The 23,258-nt window shown below is 32.3% G+C and overlaps 2 protein-coding genes across 2 annotated transcripts; one reads left to right on the top strand and one right to left on the bottom strand.

The window, feature by feature from the left end:
• Nucleotides 1-15: 15 nt before the first annotated feature.
• On the bottom strand, nt 16-3,302 carry LOC134242556 (uncharacterized; the record flags this gene model as incomplete). The annotated part of the gene is made up of 5 exons (XM_062724656.1): nt 3,174-3,302; nt 2,801-3,032; nt 2,607-2,684; nt 2,121-2,357; nt 16-93 (listed from the first exon to the last, which is right to left on the bottom strand). Coding segments are annotated over exons 1-5 (754 nt in total), but the record flags the coding sequence as incomplete, so codon positions are not given.
• Nucleotides 3,303-16,646: 13,344 nt separating this feature from the next.
• On the top strand, nt 16,647-19,286 carry LOC134242558 (adhesive plaque matrix protein 2-like). Its single transcript, XM_062724658.1, has 3 exons — nt 16,647-16,730; nt 17,441-17,557; nt 19,085-19,286. The coding sequence occupies exons 1-3, from the start codon at nt 16,664-16,666 to the stop codon at nt 19,138-19,140; spliced, it is 240 nt and encodes a 79-aa protein (XP_062580642.1). The 5' UTR covers nt 16,647-16,663; the 3' UTR covers nt 19,141-19,286.
• The last annotated feature ends 3,972 nt before the right edge of the window (nt 19,287-23,258 follow it).

Raw genomic sequence — 23,258 nt, 5'->3', positions numbered from 1 at the left:
ACGTGTATTTTGTACCAGCAGGATTATTATGATATCCAGCCATTAGGTAGCCCTGGTACTCTAGGTTCCATCCTTTGTAGCAGGTTTTTCTTGCTTTAATAAAATAATACAATCACATGAATTATCATTTACACTAGGTAAAATTTGCGCTAACTTGGTAAATTAAATATTTACCACGGCTGAAGGAAGAATTGAAATAAGCAAATTCAATGAATAGTGGTACCTCGCTTTCAGTGTCTTTGTGGATGGGATGTGATTAATTATGGCATATTGTGTCAAATATGAAAGCTCTTTCATATGTTATTCAAATGTAATTACGCTATCCATCATTTTTTTTTTATTAAAGTCAAACATATGTCAACATGTTTGCAAGACATTTTGATACCTAACCTAATGCATTATTTAAATGTTGTTCACGAGTTGCCCCTTTTTTGTAATTTCATTAATAAATGAGGACGCGATACAAATGCTCATATTTTAATGACTTTGTCAGAACATTCTGTTTTACAATTTAAGTAAAAACCAAAACAAAGAAAAATCACTCTTCGAAAGTGAATAAAAGACGAAAAGTGTTACAAGGACCCAGTAAAAAATGTAAACTCGGTTTTTAATTAGCCATTTGTGAAATTTATTCATGGTAGCTGACAGAAGAAAAACTATGTACTATTCGCTAATAAAGTTGGGAGTCAAATGCTTGTTCTGAAAAAGGGACAATGCTCTAATTTGACAAATTTCTGTTATACCCAATTCTAATGAAAATATAATAGTCGAAAATCGATGATATCGAAAAATATTTGAATGGACAAACATTTACCAACATCTTAAATTAAAAAAAGGAGTTAAGGAGTGAATTTGCGTGCAGAAGACGAGTGCATGCGTGGCAGTATGAGTACAAATGTTGAAAAAGTAAAAGATGCATTGATTCTACCGTTTTATTAAGTTTTTATGCTCACTTCCTCTGTACAGACTTTGTGGTTTAGAGAAATATTCTGCAGAAATTATTTTGAACAGGATGTGTTTGTGAAACACATATGCGCCCGGTGGCAACAAAGTTCATAAACTATTTTTAGCATATAGGTCACAATTAATGTCACAAGGTTTTTGGCTTTGTTGTCATTTGAAAGAGCTTAGTTCATGTTGCAAGCATACCTAATATGAGCTCTCGATCTCTCATGGTTCAAAAGTCATGGCCAAATTTCGAAAAAAAAGCTATTTTCAGCTAATAGGTCACAGTCAGGGTCATTAGGTCAATGACCTTGTTATTTGAAAGAGCTTAATTAGTAGAGTAAGCATACCAATTATGAAATCCCTATCTTTCATGGTTCATAGTTATGGCAAAAGTTCGAAAAAGCTATTTTTATCATATAGGTCACAGTCAAGGTCAAAAGGTCCTTGACCTTGATGTCATTTGAAAGAACTTTTCTAGTGGAGTATGCATACTTAATATGAAGTCTCTATCTCTCTTGGCTCAAAAGTTATGGCAAAGGTTAAAGTTGACAACAAACAGACAAACAGACGGGACAAAAACAATATACGCCTCGGATCAATCGATCTGGGCGCATAAGAATTAATCACACATGTACATAAAAAGACCTTATTATAATTCTCTTTTCACGATAAGATAGAATAATGTTAAGAACACATCAAACAAAGAAAAAAAACCGAAATCTGCCTGAAAGGGTGGTAAACAATTCCAAATGCATAATTTGAATAGATTAAGACTCTAGCATAATCATATTAGAAAACATAAAAACCTATTGTTTTAATGATATTAAAAAGAAATAGAAAATAAATCCTTTTGTAAAAAAACAACTTAGAAATAGATTATATGCCTCCCATATCTCAGTCTTCAGTTTCTGTCATATCTATTTCTAGAGTTAATTTAAAAAGTAAAGAGTTAATATTTTTGCTTTTGGTAAAGGTACATATCAGTAAAAGTGTTTAAAATGAATTGATCAAGACTTTAAAAAAAAGCAAAATATAAAACAGGTGTTCATTGGTATAAAGTTTGATAAAATTCTAACAATTTGTATTAGTCAAGCAAGATCATTCTATGCAAATCTGAGAACCAACTTCCAAAACCCTTATATTCAGATACACACTTTGTTATTTTTTCTCACCTGGAAATACTTTCACAACGGATCTATTTGGAACCAGGCAAACAGCACAGGGCACGTCATGATCATGAAGTGAAGTAACGTGACCCGTGAAAGTGTTTGTTTCATACTCTGCTCCGTATACGTAAGCCTTACTTCCTTCATTTCCATCCCTATAGATCCCCCACTCTGGATCCCTTGGCAAACAAAGGGGTTCTACAGCTGCTCCATTATGACTATAATGAGACCCTCCTGTATAGCCTATAAAATGTTTAAATTCTTTTAATGCAGTACAATCAATTTATGGATAATAATTTTACAGCTTTTTTAGAAATGACAATATCATTTACATGGTGTAATTGATATTTGATATTCTAATTTCTCAAGATTGAACTTTTTTATTTTTCCATGCAAAATACACTGTGAATCATGAATATGATTACCATTTGTCAAAACTAAATACAAATACGATAGTTCAAACTTTCATTTTATAGAAGTATTTGTATTCACCAGAATAAACTAATTTTGTGTTGGATGGACACGTCTTCTTTCCCCATCGTGTATATACAATTTTTCTGTTGCTGATACCTTCCAAAAATACATACTTAAGTAAAAAGATAAAATAAAAATATTTAAACAAGACAATTTCTAATATCATCGAGTAAAAGAAATAAACATAGCAACCTGTATATAAGACATCATACCTTCCCCCTGCATGGTAGCATTCACTGCCTCCTTGAACTTTTTAATCGATTCCTCAATGACGCCAGTGAAGCTTTTGAATTCCCGCCTTAAAGCTTCTACCTGATATACTCCTAGAGCAGACGACAGTTGTCCGGTTAGATAACCCTGTAACATGTCTTTACAACTTCCGTTCTGGGTATCTCCGTTTGCAGCGCGAATAAGAAACACAAGGAATACATAAAACGCCATCATCTGAAGGAAAATCAATGACATACTATTATGTAAATGTTTATTTATGGAATCACCGTCTAGTTAGTATATTATGCAAGGGCATCAACAATAGTGGGAAACATGGGATAATTGGTATAACGGGCTAAGCCTTAAAGCTTCTACCTGATATACTCCTAGAGCAGACGACAGTTGTCCGGTTAGATAACCCTGTAACATGTCTTTACAACTTCCGTTCTGGGTATCTCCGTTTGCAGCGCGAATAAGAAACACAAGGAATACATAAAACGCCATCATCTGAAGGAAAATCAATGACATACTATTATGTAAATGTTTATTTATGGAATCACCGTCTAGTTAGTATATTATGCAAGGGCATCAACAATAGTGGGAAACATGGGATAATTGGTATAACGGGCTAAGCACAAATTATCCCATGTTTCCCACTATCGTTGATGTCTCTGGCATACTATGCTAACTAGACAGTGATTCCTTATATTTCCATTTCATTGTGAGATAAAATTGTAGATTTAGACTTTGAAAATGTAGACATAGATTTAAATTACACGAGGACTCCCATGCCAATTTCAATAGTCTTCGCCTTCTGACGTCAAACACAAAGACAGCCGCACGAGATTTACATGCATTTTTATCCTAGAGACAGATGCACACGAGATTTGCATGCACATATGGCTTCCTTGGCTCCCGACCTTGAACCAGCCTAATTTACATTCCGGCAGAATTATCAAGAAATCAACTCCGCTAACTTTCAAAGAGTTATCACAGAGAAAAAAATAGAAATGGAAATATCTGTGTGTATATTTTAAGGTCTCTCACAAGAATTTTCACTTATAGTGAGACGCCACCACTTGTCAATGGTTAGCTGCAAGTTTTGTCCTATACTCGGCACTTACGGCCATTGATCAATGATGAATCTTTTTCGTCTCAGCACTTACTGGGACATGTGACCTTCATTTACGCGTTCTCATCCAAAGGACGGGCCTCCACGTTCCGCAGTGGGGTTTGAGACCGCGATGTTAGGATCATCTTTTTACTTCGCGACTCTACAGCAGACGCACTAACCCTTAAGTTACATTATTAAAAATACGTCCCTAAAATAGGCCCAGCAATAATACACGATCTTAAGTTACTAAGAGTTGATTATGATTAAGATTTACTGATTGTACAATGTATGCAGTCTAACGTCCCTCTCGAGATCTTTTACTCATATGGAGAAGCCACCACTTGCTGATGGAGAGCTGCAAATTTTGTCCCATTCTCTGGCACTCAGGGCCATTGAGCAGGAAGGGATCTCGTTCGTGCCAGCACCTACTGCGAACGGGACCTCGGTTTACACGGTTTTATCCAAAGTACTGGTCTCCATGTCACATAGTGGGATTAGAACCCACGACGTAATGATCAACTAGTTACTTTGCGATTCTAGAGCAGACGCTCTAGCCACTGCGCCACAAAGTATATGTTGGAAGAAAAGGCTACAACGTTTTAATGAATTCAGCTAAATATCAATGTTTGATTCCAGAAAGCATGCATGTAGGATACATGTGCTATAGTAGTCATTCCTAAAAACTGATCCATTTTGCGGGAACAATATAAAGTCTTTAAATTTGTTTTTGAAGTCTATAATTTAAGGCTATAAAATGAATTTGGAAGGATAAAAAGTCTAATATATGATTTAGAATTTTTATGATTTATAATGTTCACAATCTTACCTGTCTATTGTTTTTTCAGTGTTAACAAAGCAAGTTTTCCTATCCATGTACATATTATAAATTTATACACTTTTGTGTATACTTATGTTATAAACAAACGTATGGATTGATTTTGAAAATGCTGGTAAACATCTGGGATCCTCCCACACATTTTGATCTTAATAGTTAGACACGATGAGAATAGATTAAAATGTAATTGTACACTGATGAGAGCTTCTACAAAAGTTTGATTTAAAAGAATGTTTGAATAAACGCCGGTTGAATGACGAAAAAGAGTTGGATTCAGTGTTTCTTTGACAGAACCCTTTAAAAGTCATATACTGTATGTAATTTTTAGGGTCCTTCACACCATGTGACGTGTGACGTATATAGAGTAAAAATACTTTTACTTCCGGTTTTTATTTAGTTTGTGTACTGACGATTTGCCTGGCACGGCCTGTAAGATCTTTCAAACGCGTTACAAATAAAGGTTTTGTGAAGGGAAAAGTATGCATACATTGAGAGTGACACCCTATTAATAAACAATGAACATATGGCATGGTCATGGAGTGATCGATAGAAAAAGATATCCGTTTTCTTTCTATAAAAGAACAACAAACGTTTGGGTTTATGGATCATATTAAACGGGTGTAGGTTCAACGAGAACTTTAAGGTTATTTATACTTTAAGGCTAATCAAACCATTGTCATATGATCGTCTACAGAGTCTGTATTGAAAATTGATATTTTACACACTAATTTGTGCGTTTCAATAATACGCTATATCATTCTGTGTTTAAAAATATTAAAGTATGTCACTCGTGAAATTTGTTAATTTAAGGAATTTTTTAAAAGTAAAGTTTGGATTAGTACTCATGTAATGTGACTCAAAATCGCAGATAAAATAGTGGGTGAGTGTGCATCTTACTGAGCTACGGTACAATTAAATTGAAGTTTTTGCACTTTTTAAATTTTAACTTTTTGGCTAATTCCTTTATCCTATAATATATGCTATCAGATGTAACAATGGCAACAAATATAAATTTATTTAACGTAAAATAGTTTGAATATTATTTATCATTGCACAAGTCTTCCAAACTAATGCTCAAAGATTATTGTGTGACCTTTTTGCACTGAAAAAGTAACATATTTAGGGATTAAAAATCATATTTAGGCATAAAAATATTTTGAATTAAACTTTTTACGACCTAAGTGCTGATCAGTCACAAGTATCGAGAATATTCAAATAGCAAAAGTAAATATTGGGGTCAGCGATGTTAAGTTTGAAATATTGGTCAAAACATGTAATTTTCAGGCAAACATTGGTGTAAATTTCATTTTGAATTCTTTAACAAAGTTTCAGTTCTCGGCAAAGTTTGTAGAGGGAAGGTGTAAAATTTGTTCTTAAATATAAATTGAGACCTTTATTAAATATTCGTAGTATATCGTAACTGAAAATATTCCTCGAGTAAAAGTATGTGAGGGTCAAGTTCCAAGATATTAAATTCAACAAATGTGCGGATTTGCAGAATTTTCTGTTAAATATCCTTCCACCACAAGAAATAGTTCCTCATAAATCTTGCTTCTTTGTTGATTTTTGAGCAGTTTTTTTTCTTTGAATGTTGAAGAATTTACATCGTTGTATATTTTATAAAAATTGAATTATAATAAATAGTTTTCAAGTAAGAGGTTCATAACGGTCTCTTTATCACATCTAGCATATACATTGAATTAAATTTTGGTATATAAATAATGCATTCTATAGGTAATTTTTAATGTTTCCTTATTGACAGTGTATTACAAATATATTCACTTTGAAGGTTTATTTGTGATAAACATTCCCTTAATTTGTGCACGTGTTAAGATCTTTTCCATTTTTTAATTCTTTTTAAACAAAACTCTTACCTTTGCAATACTTTCCTTCAGGAAAGAATAACTGTGTTTATTTTGATACTTGAATACACATGCATAGAATTTATATGACAAAAATGAAAAAAAAAACATCTTCTATCGACAAACAAGGTTTGAATCCAGTTAGTCACGAAGAAAAAAGATTTAATTGTAATCTAAGTCCGAGTCTTGTTAAAATCTTTTACACATCTGTTCCACATAAATTAAGCATGCGTTAAAGGTGTATAAAGACAAACGTTATATAGTCAGTAATTTTTGATATCCAAGAAACGGAAATAAGCTTTATTAAAGATAATATTTGAAAAAAAATAAAGGAGACAAAATAGAAATTTATGAAAGAAAAAGTTAATGAATCTTATACCTAGAAAGAAATTATCATCTTCCAAACCAAGATTAGTGACTTATTCATTAAAATTTTTAACGAGCTTTTCTACTACATGTAATGTATATATCGTGTTCTTCAACCAATTTTGATATCAGATTCAGTCCATTGCTTTGTTACACATAATTGCAACACACGTGTAATTGAAAATAATTTTCACTTTCTTCCTCATAATAAGGCGTCTCCGAAAACACAAAAACTCATGCAATTTTGAAAATTATATATTTTACTCTGTGGTGAATATTTTTATAATTTTTTTTATGTATATTTTTTTCTAATGTTTATTGTCTCTCTTAAGGGGATACAGTGTAATTATCAGAAATCTCTTAAAGAAGAAAAAAAAATTATCGCCATACAAAATTTTGTAAATTTTCAAATAGAAAATTAAAGCAATTTGACTATTTTTTTTTTAAAAATTGAGTATCAAATTTGAAAATGCTATTATTTTAATTTTGAAATTAACTCAAATGCTTGTTGAAAAGCAACTATGATGAAAGCAGTATAAGATTTACGACTGGAATGTATATGTGGATAAAACGAACGGTATTCAAGCTCAAAGTCCTTTGAACAAAGCATTTTGGAGCAGAGAAATCACAGACTTAAAAATATCAAAGGTGGGATCAGGTGTAATGGAGGACTTAGCATCCCCTACAGACCGTCACTCTACCCAGTGTTCCCTGTCACAATCCGGATATCCGTCGACAAATCGGTGTGTAAATAATTGCATAACAATTTTTATGAAAAAACTTAGTGATAAATTTGTTTTTGCCGACAAGCTTATTATATCGACCTCGGAATTTAGGAAATTATGACTTTTAACGAGACTGTTGATATTGTTCTTTCTTGTGAAGACAAATTTGGATAAAATGTAAGTAAAAAATAGCATTTTTTAGTGAGATGCTTTGGTAAGAAACAATCTACAATAATTAAAACTTATGGAAAAGAAATATTCTGCTTGATTAAATTCTAAGTAAAATAAGCAATTTTGGGGGAGAGAACGTATAAGAAGTTTTCAAAGTTTGTTCCATATTTCTAAAAATGAAAAAATGAGTAGAAATATTTTATTAAATAAGATTGAATTATATATAAATTGTTACACCATTTATAAATTACATTAAAGCAGTTTTTAATATTGATAAGAGGTTATTCTATCCTGAAAATTAATTATTTAAAAAAAGATAATTGAAAAGAGTAATCATTTAAATTAAGTGCTACAGATACTTGGAAAATTTGTTAATCGACTTTAAATTTAAACACCTTGTACGTCCTCCTCTTTGAAACAATAAAATTACAAGATAAAAACCTTTCGCCTATTATCTTAATAGCAGCGTTAACTAAATGCAAAACGACTATTTTAAGGATGTCTTAATTGCCTAACCTTGATCTTGACAAATATATCACAAAAGAAATACTTGTAATTGTACTACTTTTCCTATGAACATTATTAAACTTATAATCCAAAATCATATTTGATAAATGTCACTGCATTATGTGAAGTGTTTGTTCTCTACATTTGCATTGATTGGAATTATATATGTAGAATGCATTTAATGTATTACTCAATAATTTCCAGAATCAATAGTTTTTATAGTTCTTTATCTCATTCGTGTTGGTGATAAAGGCCGTTGGATAAACTTATGCTTTATCAACGGGTAGATGCTTTATCAATAGCACTTCCGGTTTTGACAAACACCCCGCTTCAAAATTTTATTTGAAACTTTTATTTGTGATCCCTATTATTGCCTTAATAAAATGAATGATAAAGAGCGATCATGTCTTTAAAAGCCAGAAAAAGACTAGTAAATGTCAAAGAAGTGTCTTAATTATTTTATCAAGCTTAAGGAACCTGTGTTGGCTACTTGAAGACAGATCTATATCCGTCCCCCCCTTTTTAAATCGTTTTCGGAGAAAGCAGAGCCTAACATTAAGTTGTTGTGTTATAAGATTCCTTTTACATCTTCAATAAGGTTTTTTTTTTATATTATGCCTACCTAGTAATGTAGGTGTAACTTACCATGTATCAACAATGAATCTACAAGTAGGCCCCTAGCCTTGCCTATCACATTTTGTACGCCCATCGTCCAAAGAGTTCATTTTCATGATCCAATGGTCCTTATAACTTTCAGACAGAAGTCCATCTCATGTAAAGCTCCAGCAATTGTCACATAATGTTTTCAAAGATCTTGAAGATGCAGAGAGCAAAAATTCTTAATTTTGAACACGATCTACTTTCTTTCGAGGTATGTCATAACATAAACGGTGCTACGTCATCAAGTTATACGTCATCAATTTGAATAAGAAATCATTCATCATGTTTCACAGGGGAAGTCTTAAAGTTTTACTAAAACGAAAGTCGTATGAGATAAATATAACATCTATAATTGTGTGATTTGATATTGGCTTTATCCAACTCGTTGAAATGGTGTATATTCGCTCGGCAAGCCTCGCGAATATATACACCATTTCAACTCGTTGGATAAAGCCAATATCAAAACACACAATACAGATATCCTCTATTTATCTTATGATTGATTATTAATGAATATCTCAACAACAGAAAAACATCATCAATCAATATTGACAGGAGGGAAAAGAAGATGTTGAATGCACTTCATCATGTGACTGATAAATTAAATGCACTATTATATGCAAATTGTTTACTTCAAGGGGATTAGTACATGTTTACATACATGTATTTAAGAAATAAGGTATCATTTTTTGATTTTTATTGGGATGTAAAACGGGTTGGTCAGGTGATCAAATCCCATAAAGCACAAAGAGCTTTATGGAAGATTTGATCATATGCCAACCCGTTTTACATCACAATAAAACTAAAAAAAAATGATATCTTATTACTTATATTTACATTTGTGACTTATTCATACTTTAAAGTTGCCTGATTGTGACTTTTAACGTTTGAAATGAATTATTTTTCAAACCCAACGGCATGTATGTAATCCACTGAACGCGCGTCGACCCTTTATGACGTCACTGAGAAATTACGTCGAACGTTTATCCATACGAACATCTATGACCTCTTCACCCCGTACCTGTATTTATACAGTTATAAAGACGCTTGCTTTCAGTAGTATTATATAAAGGAGAACATTTGCAAATTTAAATATAACCAATTGAAACTGTAAGTAGTAACAAAGTTGGATTGTTTACAGAAGTACGTGTTCTTCAAGTGTACCTCAGGAAACAAACAATTTTTGAAATGCCTTAAATTCTATGGCACATAGATGTACATATAAATTTTTAAAATCTTTTTGGACGTGTTTTTAAAAACAATGTATTTCTTAAAGGTCTTTTCTTCATGTCATCCTTAAAGCATTTTTAATTAGAATTTAAGTACACAAAATGGCAGAGATTCTTATGATTCTAGAATGCACAATTATTGGATTTTATTCAGGATCAAAAGGCTTATTATATAAATAGCAATATTTTTTCATTCGAAATTTGATTGCTTCGTTCAAAACATGGTAATATATTTTTTGCTCATCAACTTGTAATTCTTTGTATAAAATATGACTCAAATCAGTGAAACTATAGTTTATTGTAGGATTAGGAAGTGGAAAGCAGATTTAGTTACACGCAACATTGGCGAATTAAATCTCCGCCACATAAACCTATCAGATATCGGCCACTACAGCGATTCCAATTGTTTTGGCATGTTCCACCTTTGAACCATCATTGTATACCCTTTCCTGTGAACAATTAAAACGTAACTAGAAAAACTAAAATATCGTTTTAGCATTAAAAAAATTCCAATGAGTGAAAGTGTCAATGGAAATTATCCATCATATTAAAACTGAGAGAATCATGATTGTTTGCATTTTTCACATCGCACTTTAAAATGAATTTAACTGAAATTAAGCATAACGGGTTTAATCATTTTTTGTTTCTTTTTTATATTTGTCATTTTTTTCTTAAACTGTATTGGTGTAGTTTACCAGAAACGCAACATTGTCTGTTTGTTTGTCCAGCACAGTACCCTTCTTTATATTCAAAACAAGGTTCGGATGTGTTTTGGCATCTCCCATTCAGATCAGCATGGAGAGTCGTCCCCTAAAAACGAAAAAAATATGAAGATAATATTGGATAAAATGGCTATTCTTAACATACGAAATTAAAACCACTTTGTACATTTTCAGCGTAAACAATAAATTCTTTAGACTCAGCTGTGTGCAGTCTGCATCATGTGTACTATGTAATAAATTTTAGTTATATTTGTAAGTTAGGTTTATTTAAGAAATGGATTTAATTTAAGATTGATGAAGACATGAACTACGAAGGTTACATGTAACGTTGGCATATGTAATAAAAATATATGGTAATGTAAATACTGAACACTATAAATTTCATTTTTTTATCCAGATTCTCTTTAAATTATGAGCCTAAACATTTTCTCATTAACTACCATGGAAAAACATGGATATCTTCAATATTACGTCGTATTACTTCAATATGACATCATATTACCGCAATGACGTCAAAACTTTAGTGCAGGAGGTGCATGAAATAAAGCTTCACGTCGGTATGTTTTTAATGAAGTGCTCACACGCTTCATGAAATATACCGCCGTGAAGTGTCGTAGTTCATGTTCTCATGAACCTTCAAACATTAAATTGAATTTCATTCCTTAATGTTCAGTGATAAACATGAGCTTACTTTAATATGCATCATTCTCTTGAAGACTATATAATATAAAATGAGAGTTTATAAGCCATTGCACTGATAATTGCATTTAAAACAGATTTTGAAAGAAACTTGAATATAATACAATTAATTTAACCCGTTTCTTTTATAATAAAAAATTGTTCTGCATCTGACAAAAACAGTAGAGAAATTTAAAATCAATGTACCTTACCTCTGATAAAAGAGAGAGGAGAAATTAAATGAAAAACCATGAGAACAATTGGTAACTGATTCATGATCGCTGCTGAAATGGAATAAAAGTGATAAAAGAAAAATCGTACTGAGCATATATAGCCATGTTACCACTTGACATATGCATATCTGCTATTTTGATTATCATGATGATAATTCAACTGAGCACAGTTGGTAATCTTATAAAAATTTGCTCCATGCATTTCCCTGTATCTAGATAACGCCAAATGCATATCATTAATAGATCAGGATTCGTGATTTGGTCTAATCTTGATATTGTATACTATTTCAAATACTTATTAAAAAGCTATCCAGGTAATTCTATCAATTGAGAATTTGTAAAGATATAAATTTCAATGGCTGGTGACTTGTTTCTTAAAAGATGTGTTATATTATACTATGCATAGGATGAAGCACAATGTAATTTTAATTTTTAATGTTTGATTAAAAATAGATCATGGATTTTAATTCTATTTTTCATATTAGGTAAATTTTCTTCATCTTTCTGCTTCAGGAAAAATGATTCTATTAACATTGCCATATTTATAAACAATTTCTCAAAACAATTAATCATGTTTTGTTATTGCCAACTTAAGATTACTCTTAAATCATGAAAACAGAATGCCAACAACGACCTATATCGAATTTAGGTACTTTATCTGCAAGAACGTATAAAATGTAATTTATCATTTAGATCGATGTATTTAATGCACTTTTACTTGTGAACTGCTCGGTTCACTACGTTTCAATATGACTAATTACTACACGTAAAAAAAAATAAGTGTATGGCTCTATCGTTTAAATCATTAAAATTGCTTATATATAGATACCATGGAGTATGACACACATGTCTCACATTCAGTTATTTTAATTGAAAAAGATATTGATAGTTATCTGGCAACCAAACTTAAAACATGATGATTTTAACTTTTCAATAGCCAGTTCTCCTCAATAATACAGCAATATACCTTCAATACCTGCATATAAGGATTATGACTTCAGTTGAGTTGATCAGTTGAGTTGATACGAAAGATCATGCTCTTTGTATGTACGATTCTAATATAAAACGATGTTAGGTATTGACAAACAAGTTGATGAAACGGGATTATCAGCAGTATCGTTTAAAGTTCGAAGTATTTCGTAAATTCTACTGTCGATACTATGGTCATGTCTGCAAAATGCAATTTATAATAAAGTGATAAGTTGATTAAAGTTTTTCATGCTTATTGCTGATTACACACTGAATTTTCGACCAATATTTCCTTTATTTTCCAGCAATCATTTGGAGCACACGGCGAGGGTGACTAGTCGGCAGGGGATGCCCTCTCAATTATCTAACCTGATTCGTCCTCTGATGTTTTGGAGGTTCGTGATTGCTCCTCTCGTAATGTGCATTGTTGGAAAAAAAAACTTTTAAGCTTGAATACTGTCCGTTATCTCTATATATTTCATTACAGAAAGTACATTTCTATTTGTTTTTCAAGAAAACAATACATTTTTCTCAGAGACACATAAAAACAAACGAATTACATGAAATATTTAGACCAAGTTTGATTGTAAATTATCTCCAAATGATGTCATTATTCTCTGTGGAAATCAAATACTTTCTATTATATTCAAACGATCTTAGTTTATTAATTTTTGCAATCATCCTTCAAAAATATATCACGTAGTTAGACATTATGAAAAATCTTGAATATCAGAGCATATATTTTGTATTTGATATTGACAAACATGTATGTCGATTTAATAGGTACTTTCATGTCTAGAAAGAAAATAACATGTTCTAATGGAAACAAAATGCAAACAAACGTTTTTTTTTTTTTTTTTCAAAAAAAATAAAAATAACAACTTATCATTTTTATATAATTTAAAAGAGAGAAAAAAGTATATCTTTGAATTTATTATTATTATTTTTAATATTAACAGATAAAGTAAGCATTTTGCGAGTGTTGCAGGATAGCTTATGGGGTCGAAAAATGTACATGTATAACCGAAATATGACGTCGAGGCGTTAGCTGAGTCTTTCAAATTTTAAGCAACATATCGAGATGAAAGTTGTATCCTTCATGACAACAAGAACTTTATCTATATTCTACTAACATCCCTAAAAACATTTATCGTCATAGAACATGAAATTAAGTTAGCTTACACATTCTTAATGATTTGTTGGGAATTATTGTTATTTCAGAAATTTTTAAAATCGAAGTCTTTTTTCTTGTGATTGCAACATGTGCAAGGACTGTGATCATCTGTTACTTAGAATTGAAATCATAAAAAGGGGCGTACATATCTAATACTATATCAATCTTTTCCTAATGTTTTATCTTTTCTGAGGGACAGGCAAATTTGAATCAGCAGAAAAAAAAATTAAAAAATACACAATTTTATAAAGTGTTAAAGGCAGAAAAAACAGCAAAAGCGTACATGTATATATTAGAGTAAGCAAATATGTGTATTATATGGAGGACACCCATCTCTTATCCTTAAAGTTACAATACGGCGCATCTCTTCAAAAACAGTCTTGTTAAAATTGACCTAGGCCTATAGGATTTGGAATTTTTTTTTCATACTCATAAATGTATACACTTTCAGAAAATTACAAATTTCATAAGTAAATAATTCTGATTATTTCATTTTAATTAATAATTATTTATGGCCCATAAATATAAACATCGCAACGTGTTCGAGGTTCCACATTCCGTGCTATACACGCTTGCCTAAAGTTTTCATAAACAAATCAGCATGGTAAGAGAGGGAAGCCCGGTAGGCCTGCTACATTGACAAAGTCGACCAAAACGAAAAACAAAACCAAAATAGGGCTGGAAATTTAAAAAAAAGCAACTTTCCTGACAAAAATTTAGTTGGGAAATTAATATAATCATTGGATAAAGAAGAAACGGGATCTCGGCTACATTCACGTGGGGCTCGTGAAGGTTCTACCCTACAGGTTTGTTGATACATGCTATCATTTCTCTTATCCCCATGGCTTTCAAAGGAAAAAGAAATCAGTGTAAACTCAATGTAAAAATGCACTTATGACATATAAAAATTAAATTGCCATTTGAAGTGCAAATTGTATTGGAACTGCAGAGAGATATTTTGTTTGACATTTTGCCGCGATGACGTATGGTTTGATTTTCCTTTCCTGCACCCCAAAACACAAAACGTCAACATTTGTACTTAATCATGTTAAATGCGTCTAAACATGCTAAATACAGACTAATATGTTAACTATTATTAATTTACCGGAGAGTTAAGATATTTTGATTCTCAGAATTGCTTTTACTTAAATATTTCTTTATAATCGTAAACCCTACATTGTATGCTGCGGTGCCATTTTAGAATTCACAAGGTACAAGTAAACAGAACTAAGTTGCACGACCCTTGATTTTCCGGCAGATTCTAATTACGTTAATTTTGTATGAGGAGAGAATATTTATTTTTTCTCAAATGCTTACTTCAACTTTTTACCTTATTCCTGGATGATATATTGGGTAAATTTGAATGAAAAAGCACACGATTTGCAGCCGTATTGCCGCTTTAAATCTTCCTGAGCATTTGATATAACTAAGATGTAAGAAACCTTTTCAAAGATTTTTATTTCATTGTATACATTCTATTTTACTTTTACATCTGACGATTGTTAACGGCATCCAGTACCAAAACATGGTTCTTTTGCGGTAGATTTTTTTGTCTTAAATTATCTAGAGAAAGAAATCAATTTGCTCAGTCATTATCTTTTCCTATAAAGAATACGGTTATACATAAGTATCTACGTATCAAGAACACAGCACTTTCGTACGCGTCTGTAAACTATCCAATTTGTTTATTTTTCAAAAAAAAAAATTTCAAATATTGTCTTGGTAAATGTATATTTTTGATTTTCATAAGCTTCAACAGTGTCTTGATGTGATCTAGTGCATAGCTAGAAAAATACGATATCACACTTCTTTATGTTGAATTTTGGTTGTTGACATTTTAGATGTATGTGCTCCGAAACATGTTGTATAAATATTTATCTGAAAAGATATATGTATGTCTGTTATGGCTTTTTAGTAAGTGTATGACTTATTTATGGTATTAAAATTAAAAACAATTACGAGTTTGGCAGACAAATTTGAAAGTACGGACATACTTTAAGATGTCCAACCCGAAAGAGCGAGTAACATATGAAAAATGTAAAATTTACATTTGATAGAGAGATATTATCAAAACAACGTAGCATTCATGAACTTCACTTCCACTGAACTGATCTAAATTTTGCTAGAATTCAAAATTGCTTATAAAGCTGATTACATACTTGAATGCAATTGATTTAATTTAAAAAGCCTATTTGTCTTTAAAAAACAAAGTACAACCTCTCTCTCTCTCTCTCTCTCTCTCTCTCTCTCTCTGTGTCTTTCCAGCTATATAGATTTACACGTAGGAGACAGCATTCTACAAATTCTTCTTTACTGAATATGCTTGCTTTAAAAGCCTAAAGGACGCGATCCCAAGGTGTCACGTAATCGTATTGTATAATACATAACTGTATCCATGATTTTTTAAACGAGCCTAAAAAATAATAAATTTGATTTCCATAATGTATTTTGTACTTTAAGGAACGTTTATTTGCCCAAAATGGGAAAAGCTGTTGTAAGCAATTCATCAGTAAAGTAATTCATCAAATGTGCAATTCCTTCAAAAGCATTTATATTCACGAAAATCAAAGCAGTTTGGTATTTAACTAAGAAATAGTTATACAACACACTTTGGACTAAGATGCCAATTTTGTTTATATTTACTTTGATATATCTGGCCTCCAACAATCATCTTTCTGGAGTTATAGGTAAGATCTAAATTAAATTAAAATTACCCTTATATGTTTATCTAATTTGGTTATCTCTCTTTAAATTGTTCAGACCTGATCAACTGATTTGATTTAACGTTTTTCTTGACATTTTTTAAGTAGTCATTAAAAAAACAACTGGTCCATTATCTCAACGTTTACAGGCATTCGGACAAAATAATTAAGACATCAAATTATAATATAAACATTCAATTTTGAATTCCTGCTTACTCAACGATGTTGCAAAAATCATGTTGCAATACTTCTCATTCTGCTCTTTTCTTAACAATCGATAAGCTGGCGCAAACCCTTAGAATAAGAAAATTGGTATACTCTTTGCAAATATTTGATATAATTTCCAATTTTCTTTGATGATTATAAAATGTGACGATTAAAAATTTTATGTAGTATTACACTGTATATGTATAAAAGTGCCATTTTACTTTGATGGTCATATTTCCCAAGTTTATTAGAATATTGAAGAATCGTACGTGTTTGTTTGTTTGCCACTACATGTAGGGCAATGAAAAAAATAGTAAGTAGAAAGAGACATTATATACTTTTTACAAATGCGTGCATATTATATATATATATATATATATATATATATATATATATATATATATATATATATATATATATATATATATATATATATATATATATATATATATATATATATATCTTTAAAAATTTAATTTCTACTTCAGCCAAATCCTTTGATCCATGTCAACCCAATCCTTGTGAAAATGGAGGGACCTGCTTTCCAGACAATGGAGACTTCAGATGTGAATGTGCTGGAATTTACATCCCGCCTTTTTGCGATAGTAATCATTTTATATCTTTAGAAACGCTTTAGGCCTGATGATATCAAAATTGGTATTTATAGGTTGTCTTCATATATCTAATTACATATTCACATGTATATAAAAATGACGTCATAGAATAACTGTGATAATAGGTTATGGTTTCATAGACGTTGTCATGGATAAAGGATACGTCAAAGCGATCTGGAAGTAAAATTCCGTCCATAATTCATTAAATATTTAAACCTGGATATCTCAAATTCTCGGAAATTCTGGTTTTTTACGCAGGTACGATAAGGCATCCCTGAAAATATTGTAGTATACTCTCTGCATGAACTACAAATGTATGACGTCATAATTGAAAATGACATCAGGTCGAGCTGTAATGATTGGGAAAGTGTCATAATCTCTACACCTTATTTCAAACTGCATACAAAGTGTCAGAGAGCTAGTGTAAAGTAAACGTGTCTTAATCTTTTTTTTTTTTTTAAATCTAATATATCCGAATAATTTAGATAACTTCGTTTAATTTCTATTTTTTAAAAGTCAGCGTGTTTAAAATACATACAGAGATATCCGTTTGACATTTGCCCCTTTTTATACCCATGGATAGAAGCAGAAGTCATAGTATGTGTATAAAAGAGCCTGTCGCTGGTGATTAATAAGTATCAATTTTCAAGAGATCCTTCTGTGGAAATTTGTAAGAGGAGTTCCCCTTCTAACTGAATCTTGCTTGGGAAAAATGTATGATGACTTTCTTTTAAAACAAATTACGATATTAAGTGGAAAATACCCTAAGATTTGCTGGTAAGTTGAAGTTATTGTAATATGTTTTGTACAAGAGTAATAGTTAATTTTCCGAAGAAAATTTCGGATTTGCAAGGATGCAACGATTTTATTTACATGACAAAAAGTTAATAATAATTGTGTTATAGGGCTGCGCCGAAGCGATTTATGTGAAACACTTCAAAAAGGTAAAAATGACCGTCACGTGATCAATGAGGTCATGTGATATCGTAACATATATGTTTATATATAGCCTAGTGAACTCTCTATATAAATTGGTCGTATTTAGATACATAACTTAAAAATAAAACCTAAAATCGACCTTGCAATGCAGTGTTACGTTTTAACCGCATTTAAAGCTATGGGAAACCTTAACATATTACTGCGTAACTACGTCCCGTTGAGTTCAAAGTAAGCAGTTTGATTGTACCAGATCAAAAACAGCACATTTTGGTAAAATTTTAAGCTATCATTCCTTGATTATCACTTCAATCGGAAGAACACCAAGATTTAAGAAAAATCCAAATTCATTTTACGAAATAAGTATTGTAAGTTGTGAGTATATTTAGAAGGGAATTTATAATTTTTGTCATTTTGTTTGTGTTGGAAGTAGAGGACGGTCTAAGTTGGAATAACTTGTTTCCAATCGCATTGATTATGTTTCAATAAAATAGGTTTAAAACGTTTTTAAAACAGATATATAGGAAACATTTTTGTTTGTAGATTGAAATTCCATGAAAAATGTTATGTTTTATTTTTAAGCTTTCCAGGTATACCCAGACCCAGAACAGTCTACATATAAGAACTCTCCTTTCTGAGGAAAAATGCATCCTCTTTAATTGATGAAAAGCAAAACATAATTTTTGGACTGGTAAAATCATATGTTTTTTTTTAAATATATGCTTACTTTTAACTTTTATTTTCAATGTTGTGCATGTTATATAATGACTTAAATGTAACCCATGTATGCTTATTATACCCGCACTTTCTAAAGAAAGTTCGGGTATATTGTTGTTACTCATGTCCGTCCGTCCGTCCGTCTGTAACACTTTTCTTCCCTGAACTCCTCTTACATTTTACACAGTAGCCTAATCATCTTTTGGGAGATGGTTGGTGGTGTCATGTAGATGTGCAGTAAGGTTTCGGAATTTTGATTTTGCCCCGGGGGGTCAAATGGGGGTCGAAAAATGACGTTTTTTATGCAAAAAGCCCCATCTTCCCTGAACTCCTTCTACATTTTACACAGTAGCCTAATCATCTTTTGGGAGATGGTTGGTGGTGTCCTGTAGATGTGCAGTAAGGTTTCGGAATTTTGATTTTGCCCCGGGGGGTCAAATGGGGGTCGAAAAATAACGTTTTTTATGCAAAAAGCCCCGTCTTCCCTGAACTCCTCTTACATTTTACACAGTAGCCTAATCATCTTTTGGGAGATGGTTGGTGGTGTCATATAGATGTGCAGTAAGGTTTCGGAATTTTGATTTTGCCCCGGGGAGTCAAATGGGGGTCGAAAATTGACGTTTTCTATGCAAAAAGCAAAAAGACCCGTCTTCCCTGAACTCCTCTGACATTTTACACAGTAGCCTAATCATCTTTTGGGAGATGGTTGGTGGTGTCCTGTAGATGTGCAGTAAGGTTTCGGAATTTTGATTTTGCCCCGGGGGATCAAATGGGGGTCGAAAAATGACGTTTTTTATGCAAAAAGCCCCATCTTCCCTGAACTCCTCTTAAATTTTACACAGTAGCCTAATCATCTTTTGGGAGATGGTTGGTGGTGTCCTGTAGATGTGCAGTAAAGTTTCGGAATTTTGATTTTGCCCCGGGGGGTCAAATGGGGGTCGAAAAATGACGTTTTTTATGCAAAAAGCCCTGTCTTCCCTGAACTCTTCTTACATTTTACACAGTAGCCTAATCATCTTTTGGGAGATGGTTGGTGGTGTCCTGTAGATGTGCAGTAAGGTTTCAGAATTTTGATTTTGCCCCGGGGGGTCAAATGGGGGTCGAAAAATGACGTTTTTTATGCAAAAAGCCCCGTCTTCCCTGAACTCCTCTTACATTTTACAAAGTAGCCTAATCATCTTTTGGGAGATGGTTGGTGGTGTCCTGTAGATGTGCAGTAAGGTTTCGGAATTTTGATTTTGCCCCGGGGGGTCAAATGGGGGTCGAAAAATGATGTTTTTTATGCAAAAAGCCCCGTCTTGCCTGAACTCCTCTTACATTTTACACAGTAGCCTAATCGTCTTTTAAGAGATGGTTGGTGGTGTCCTGTAGATGTGCAGTAAGGTTTCGGAATTTTGATTTTGCCCCAGGGGTCAAATGGGGGTCGAAAAATGACGTTTTTTATGCAAAAAGACCCGTCTTCCCTGAACTCCTCTTACATTTTACAAAGTAGCCTAATCATCTTTTGGGAGATGGTTGGTGGTGTCATGTAGATGTACAGTAAGGTTTTGGAATGTTGATTTTGCCCTGGGGGGAGAAATGGTTTCGAAAAATGATATTTTAAAAAGTGAGGTCAAGGTCAAAGGAAAATTTCATGTCAAAATAAGTTGACGTATTAATAGCTCTTAGCAGTATGTAACAGCATGTGAAGTTTGATAAATATATCTTGAATTGTTTATTCAAAACTGGTCTAGACATTAATTTTAGAAAAGTGAGGTCAAGGTAACAGGAAAGGTCAAGGTAAAAAAGAGTGAAGCGTCGTAAAGCTTACATCAGTATGTATCATCATGTGAAGTTTCATTACACAACTTGAATGGTTTCTTCAAAATAAAGCTAAACACTAATTTAAAGAAAAGTTAAGTGAAGGTCAAAGGAAAAGTCAAAGTCAAAAAATATTGCTGCAGTTGGATATTTACATCAGTGTGCATCAACATATGAACTTTGATAAAAATATCTAGAAAGTTTCTTTGAGCCCGATGGAAAGACAGATGGAAGGGTGGAGGACGGACATGACAAAAATTATACATGTATTCCTAATCATGGTGTGGCATAAAAAACTTGAATCTACATTATATAAGCATGTTTCCATCTATCAAGATTATACACGCAAATTCAAAGAATTGTGGTCCTCTGCTTTCTGTCTTTTAGTGAATGAGATACCATAATTTATGGCAGATTGTGTGTCAAATATGCACCCCTATCATATATCAATTTTTGAAAATTGGGTCAAAGGGGGAAAATCATAGCATGCTCTGAAACATTTTGTTGCAGGTAATGTACATGTCAAATATGAAAGTCCTATCTCTTTTGAATCAAAAGTTATATATACAATATAATATTTTTGAAAAGTAGGTTAAACTTCTAGGTCAAGGTCACAGAGTCAAAAGTCATGATATATTTAGAAAAGTCTTTTCACATGTAATAAACATGTATAATTTGAATGCCCTTTCTTTTCTCTTTCAAAATGATCAATTTAAAATGTTATTTTTTGGAAAGTAGGTAAAACTTTAAGGTCAAGGTCTCACTTGGGCTAAAAAATCATAGTATATTTAGAAAGTTTTGTGGTAATGTGCATGTGAAATATGAAAGCACTATCTCTTATCATTCAAAAGTTATGACCAAGGTTAAATTTATTGTGACAGATGCACATACTAGCTGTCAATAAGATGGACAGACTGACAGACAAATGAGATTAAGTGTCCCCTCCCTTTCCCCAAAATGGGGGACAAGAATGCCCTTGCTGTTCTTGAGAAGAAGATTTTTGCATATTTCTTAACGCAAATCAATATTGTGTTTTTATGTCATTTTGTTTGTTGTTAAACATCCCTCTCAGGAATTTTTCACTCATATGGAGACACCACCATTTGAAAAATAATAAGGACAAGTTAGATTTGAGGTCAACATTCATTTTAGGAGTTTTCAACCATTAAGACGTAAAGAAATATTAACTCGATCCTTCCCCTCACCCCTTCCCAGACCCCTGTTTGTTCATGTATGCAAAAAAAAATGTTTATACAAATAGTTTAATGTGGTCCATCTCTGAATGATTCTCATTCCTAATTCTAGGAAGATATGTTGACACAAATTCATGAATAAAATGTCAAGTAATCTTATCATTGATGCACTTTTATTTAATTTAATGCAGTCATATTGTGAACATTTCCAACTCATTAGGAGAGTGGGGATGACCTCTAGGGGTTCATAACCTTTATACCATTAAATTTACATAACATAATAACACAAGAAACAATATTATGTATAGTCAAATGGAAAAAGTTTCCTACTATTTAGGAGTCACATGATCATTTGTCATTACAGGGACAGGGAAGTGGATTTGGAGATCGCCCCCTCAACATCCCCTCCCCCCTCCCCCCCCCCCCCCCCATTTCCCCCGGAATTTGCAGGACTATAATATATACTGGAGGAAATAAAAATGACTTTGGATGCCCTAAGTGTCCCTCCACCCTAGAAAACAGACCAAACCATAACTTCTTTTTTATCTTGCTTCTCAGGAAATTCTGGTCTGGAACCCAACCCCCACCGTTCCTCCCAGAAAAAAAAATTCTGGATCTTGTAACTGAACACATGTAACGTTGATAACGGAGGATAACTCTTCAGAATGTGAAATTCGTCTATTGTAGCATCGGATGACCTTTGATCCTTTAAACTTTAACCTAACCGTTTGCATTTCAGACTATTTTACCCAAATCTATACCAAAACTTGTACTTACCGATTGTTATTATTTAGGCCCTGTCATCTTCATGAAATATAATCCAGTTAAAACACAGAATGAAATAATTCCTACCGACATATATGCAAATATGCACACTAGTATCCTACTGCACGTGCAGTGAAATCTAAAATGATAATGCCAATGGTAAAACTAGTACTTAAGTTGGGTACGTGACGCAAGCCCAATGTGATGCAGGTGTTCAGATACATGTATAGTGCAAGAACAAATTGAAAATTATCATTTACAAAAGATGTTTTATTTTAGCT

This window comes from Saccostrea cucullata, unplaced genomic scaffold (assembly GCF_032062105.1).
Source record: "Saccostrea cucullata isolate Sc308-1 unplaced genomic scaffold, CSIRO_AGI_Scuc_v1 ctg2654, whole genome shotgun sequence".
Lineage (NCBI taxonomy): Eukaryota > Metazoa > Mollusca > Bivalvia > Ostreida > Ostreidae > Saccostrea > Saccostrea cuccullata.
Note: the sequence above shows the minus strand (reverse complement) of the source record. Positions and strands in the feature narration are given on the sequence as shown.

Bases quoted from the DNA above. Each gene is read 5' to 3' on its own strand.
- LOC134242558 (XM_062724658.1), top strand. From the start codon at position 16,664: ATGCCAATTTTGTTTATATTTACTTTGATATATCTGGCCTCCAACAAT. The intron at 16,731-17,440 runs GTAAGATCTAAA...TTTCTACTTCAG, and splicing joins TCATCTTTCTGGAGTTATAG to CCAAATCCTTTGATCCATGT. The intron at 17,558-19,084 runs GTAATCATTTTA...TTTATTTTTAAG, and splicing joins CATCCCGCCTTTTTGCGATA to CTTTCCAGGTATACCCAGAC.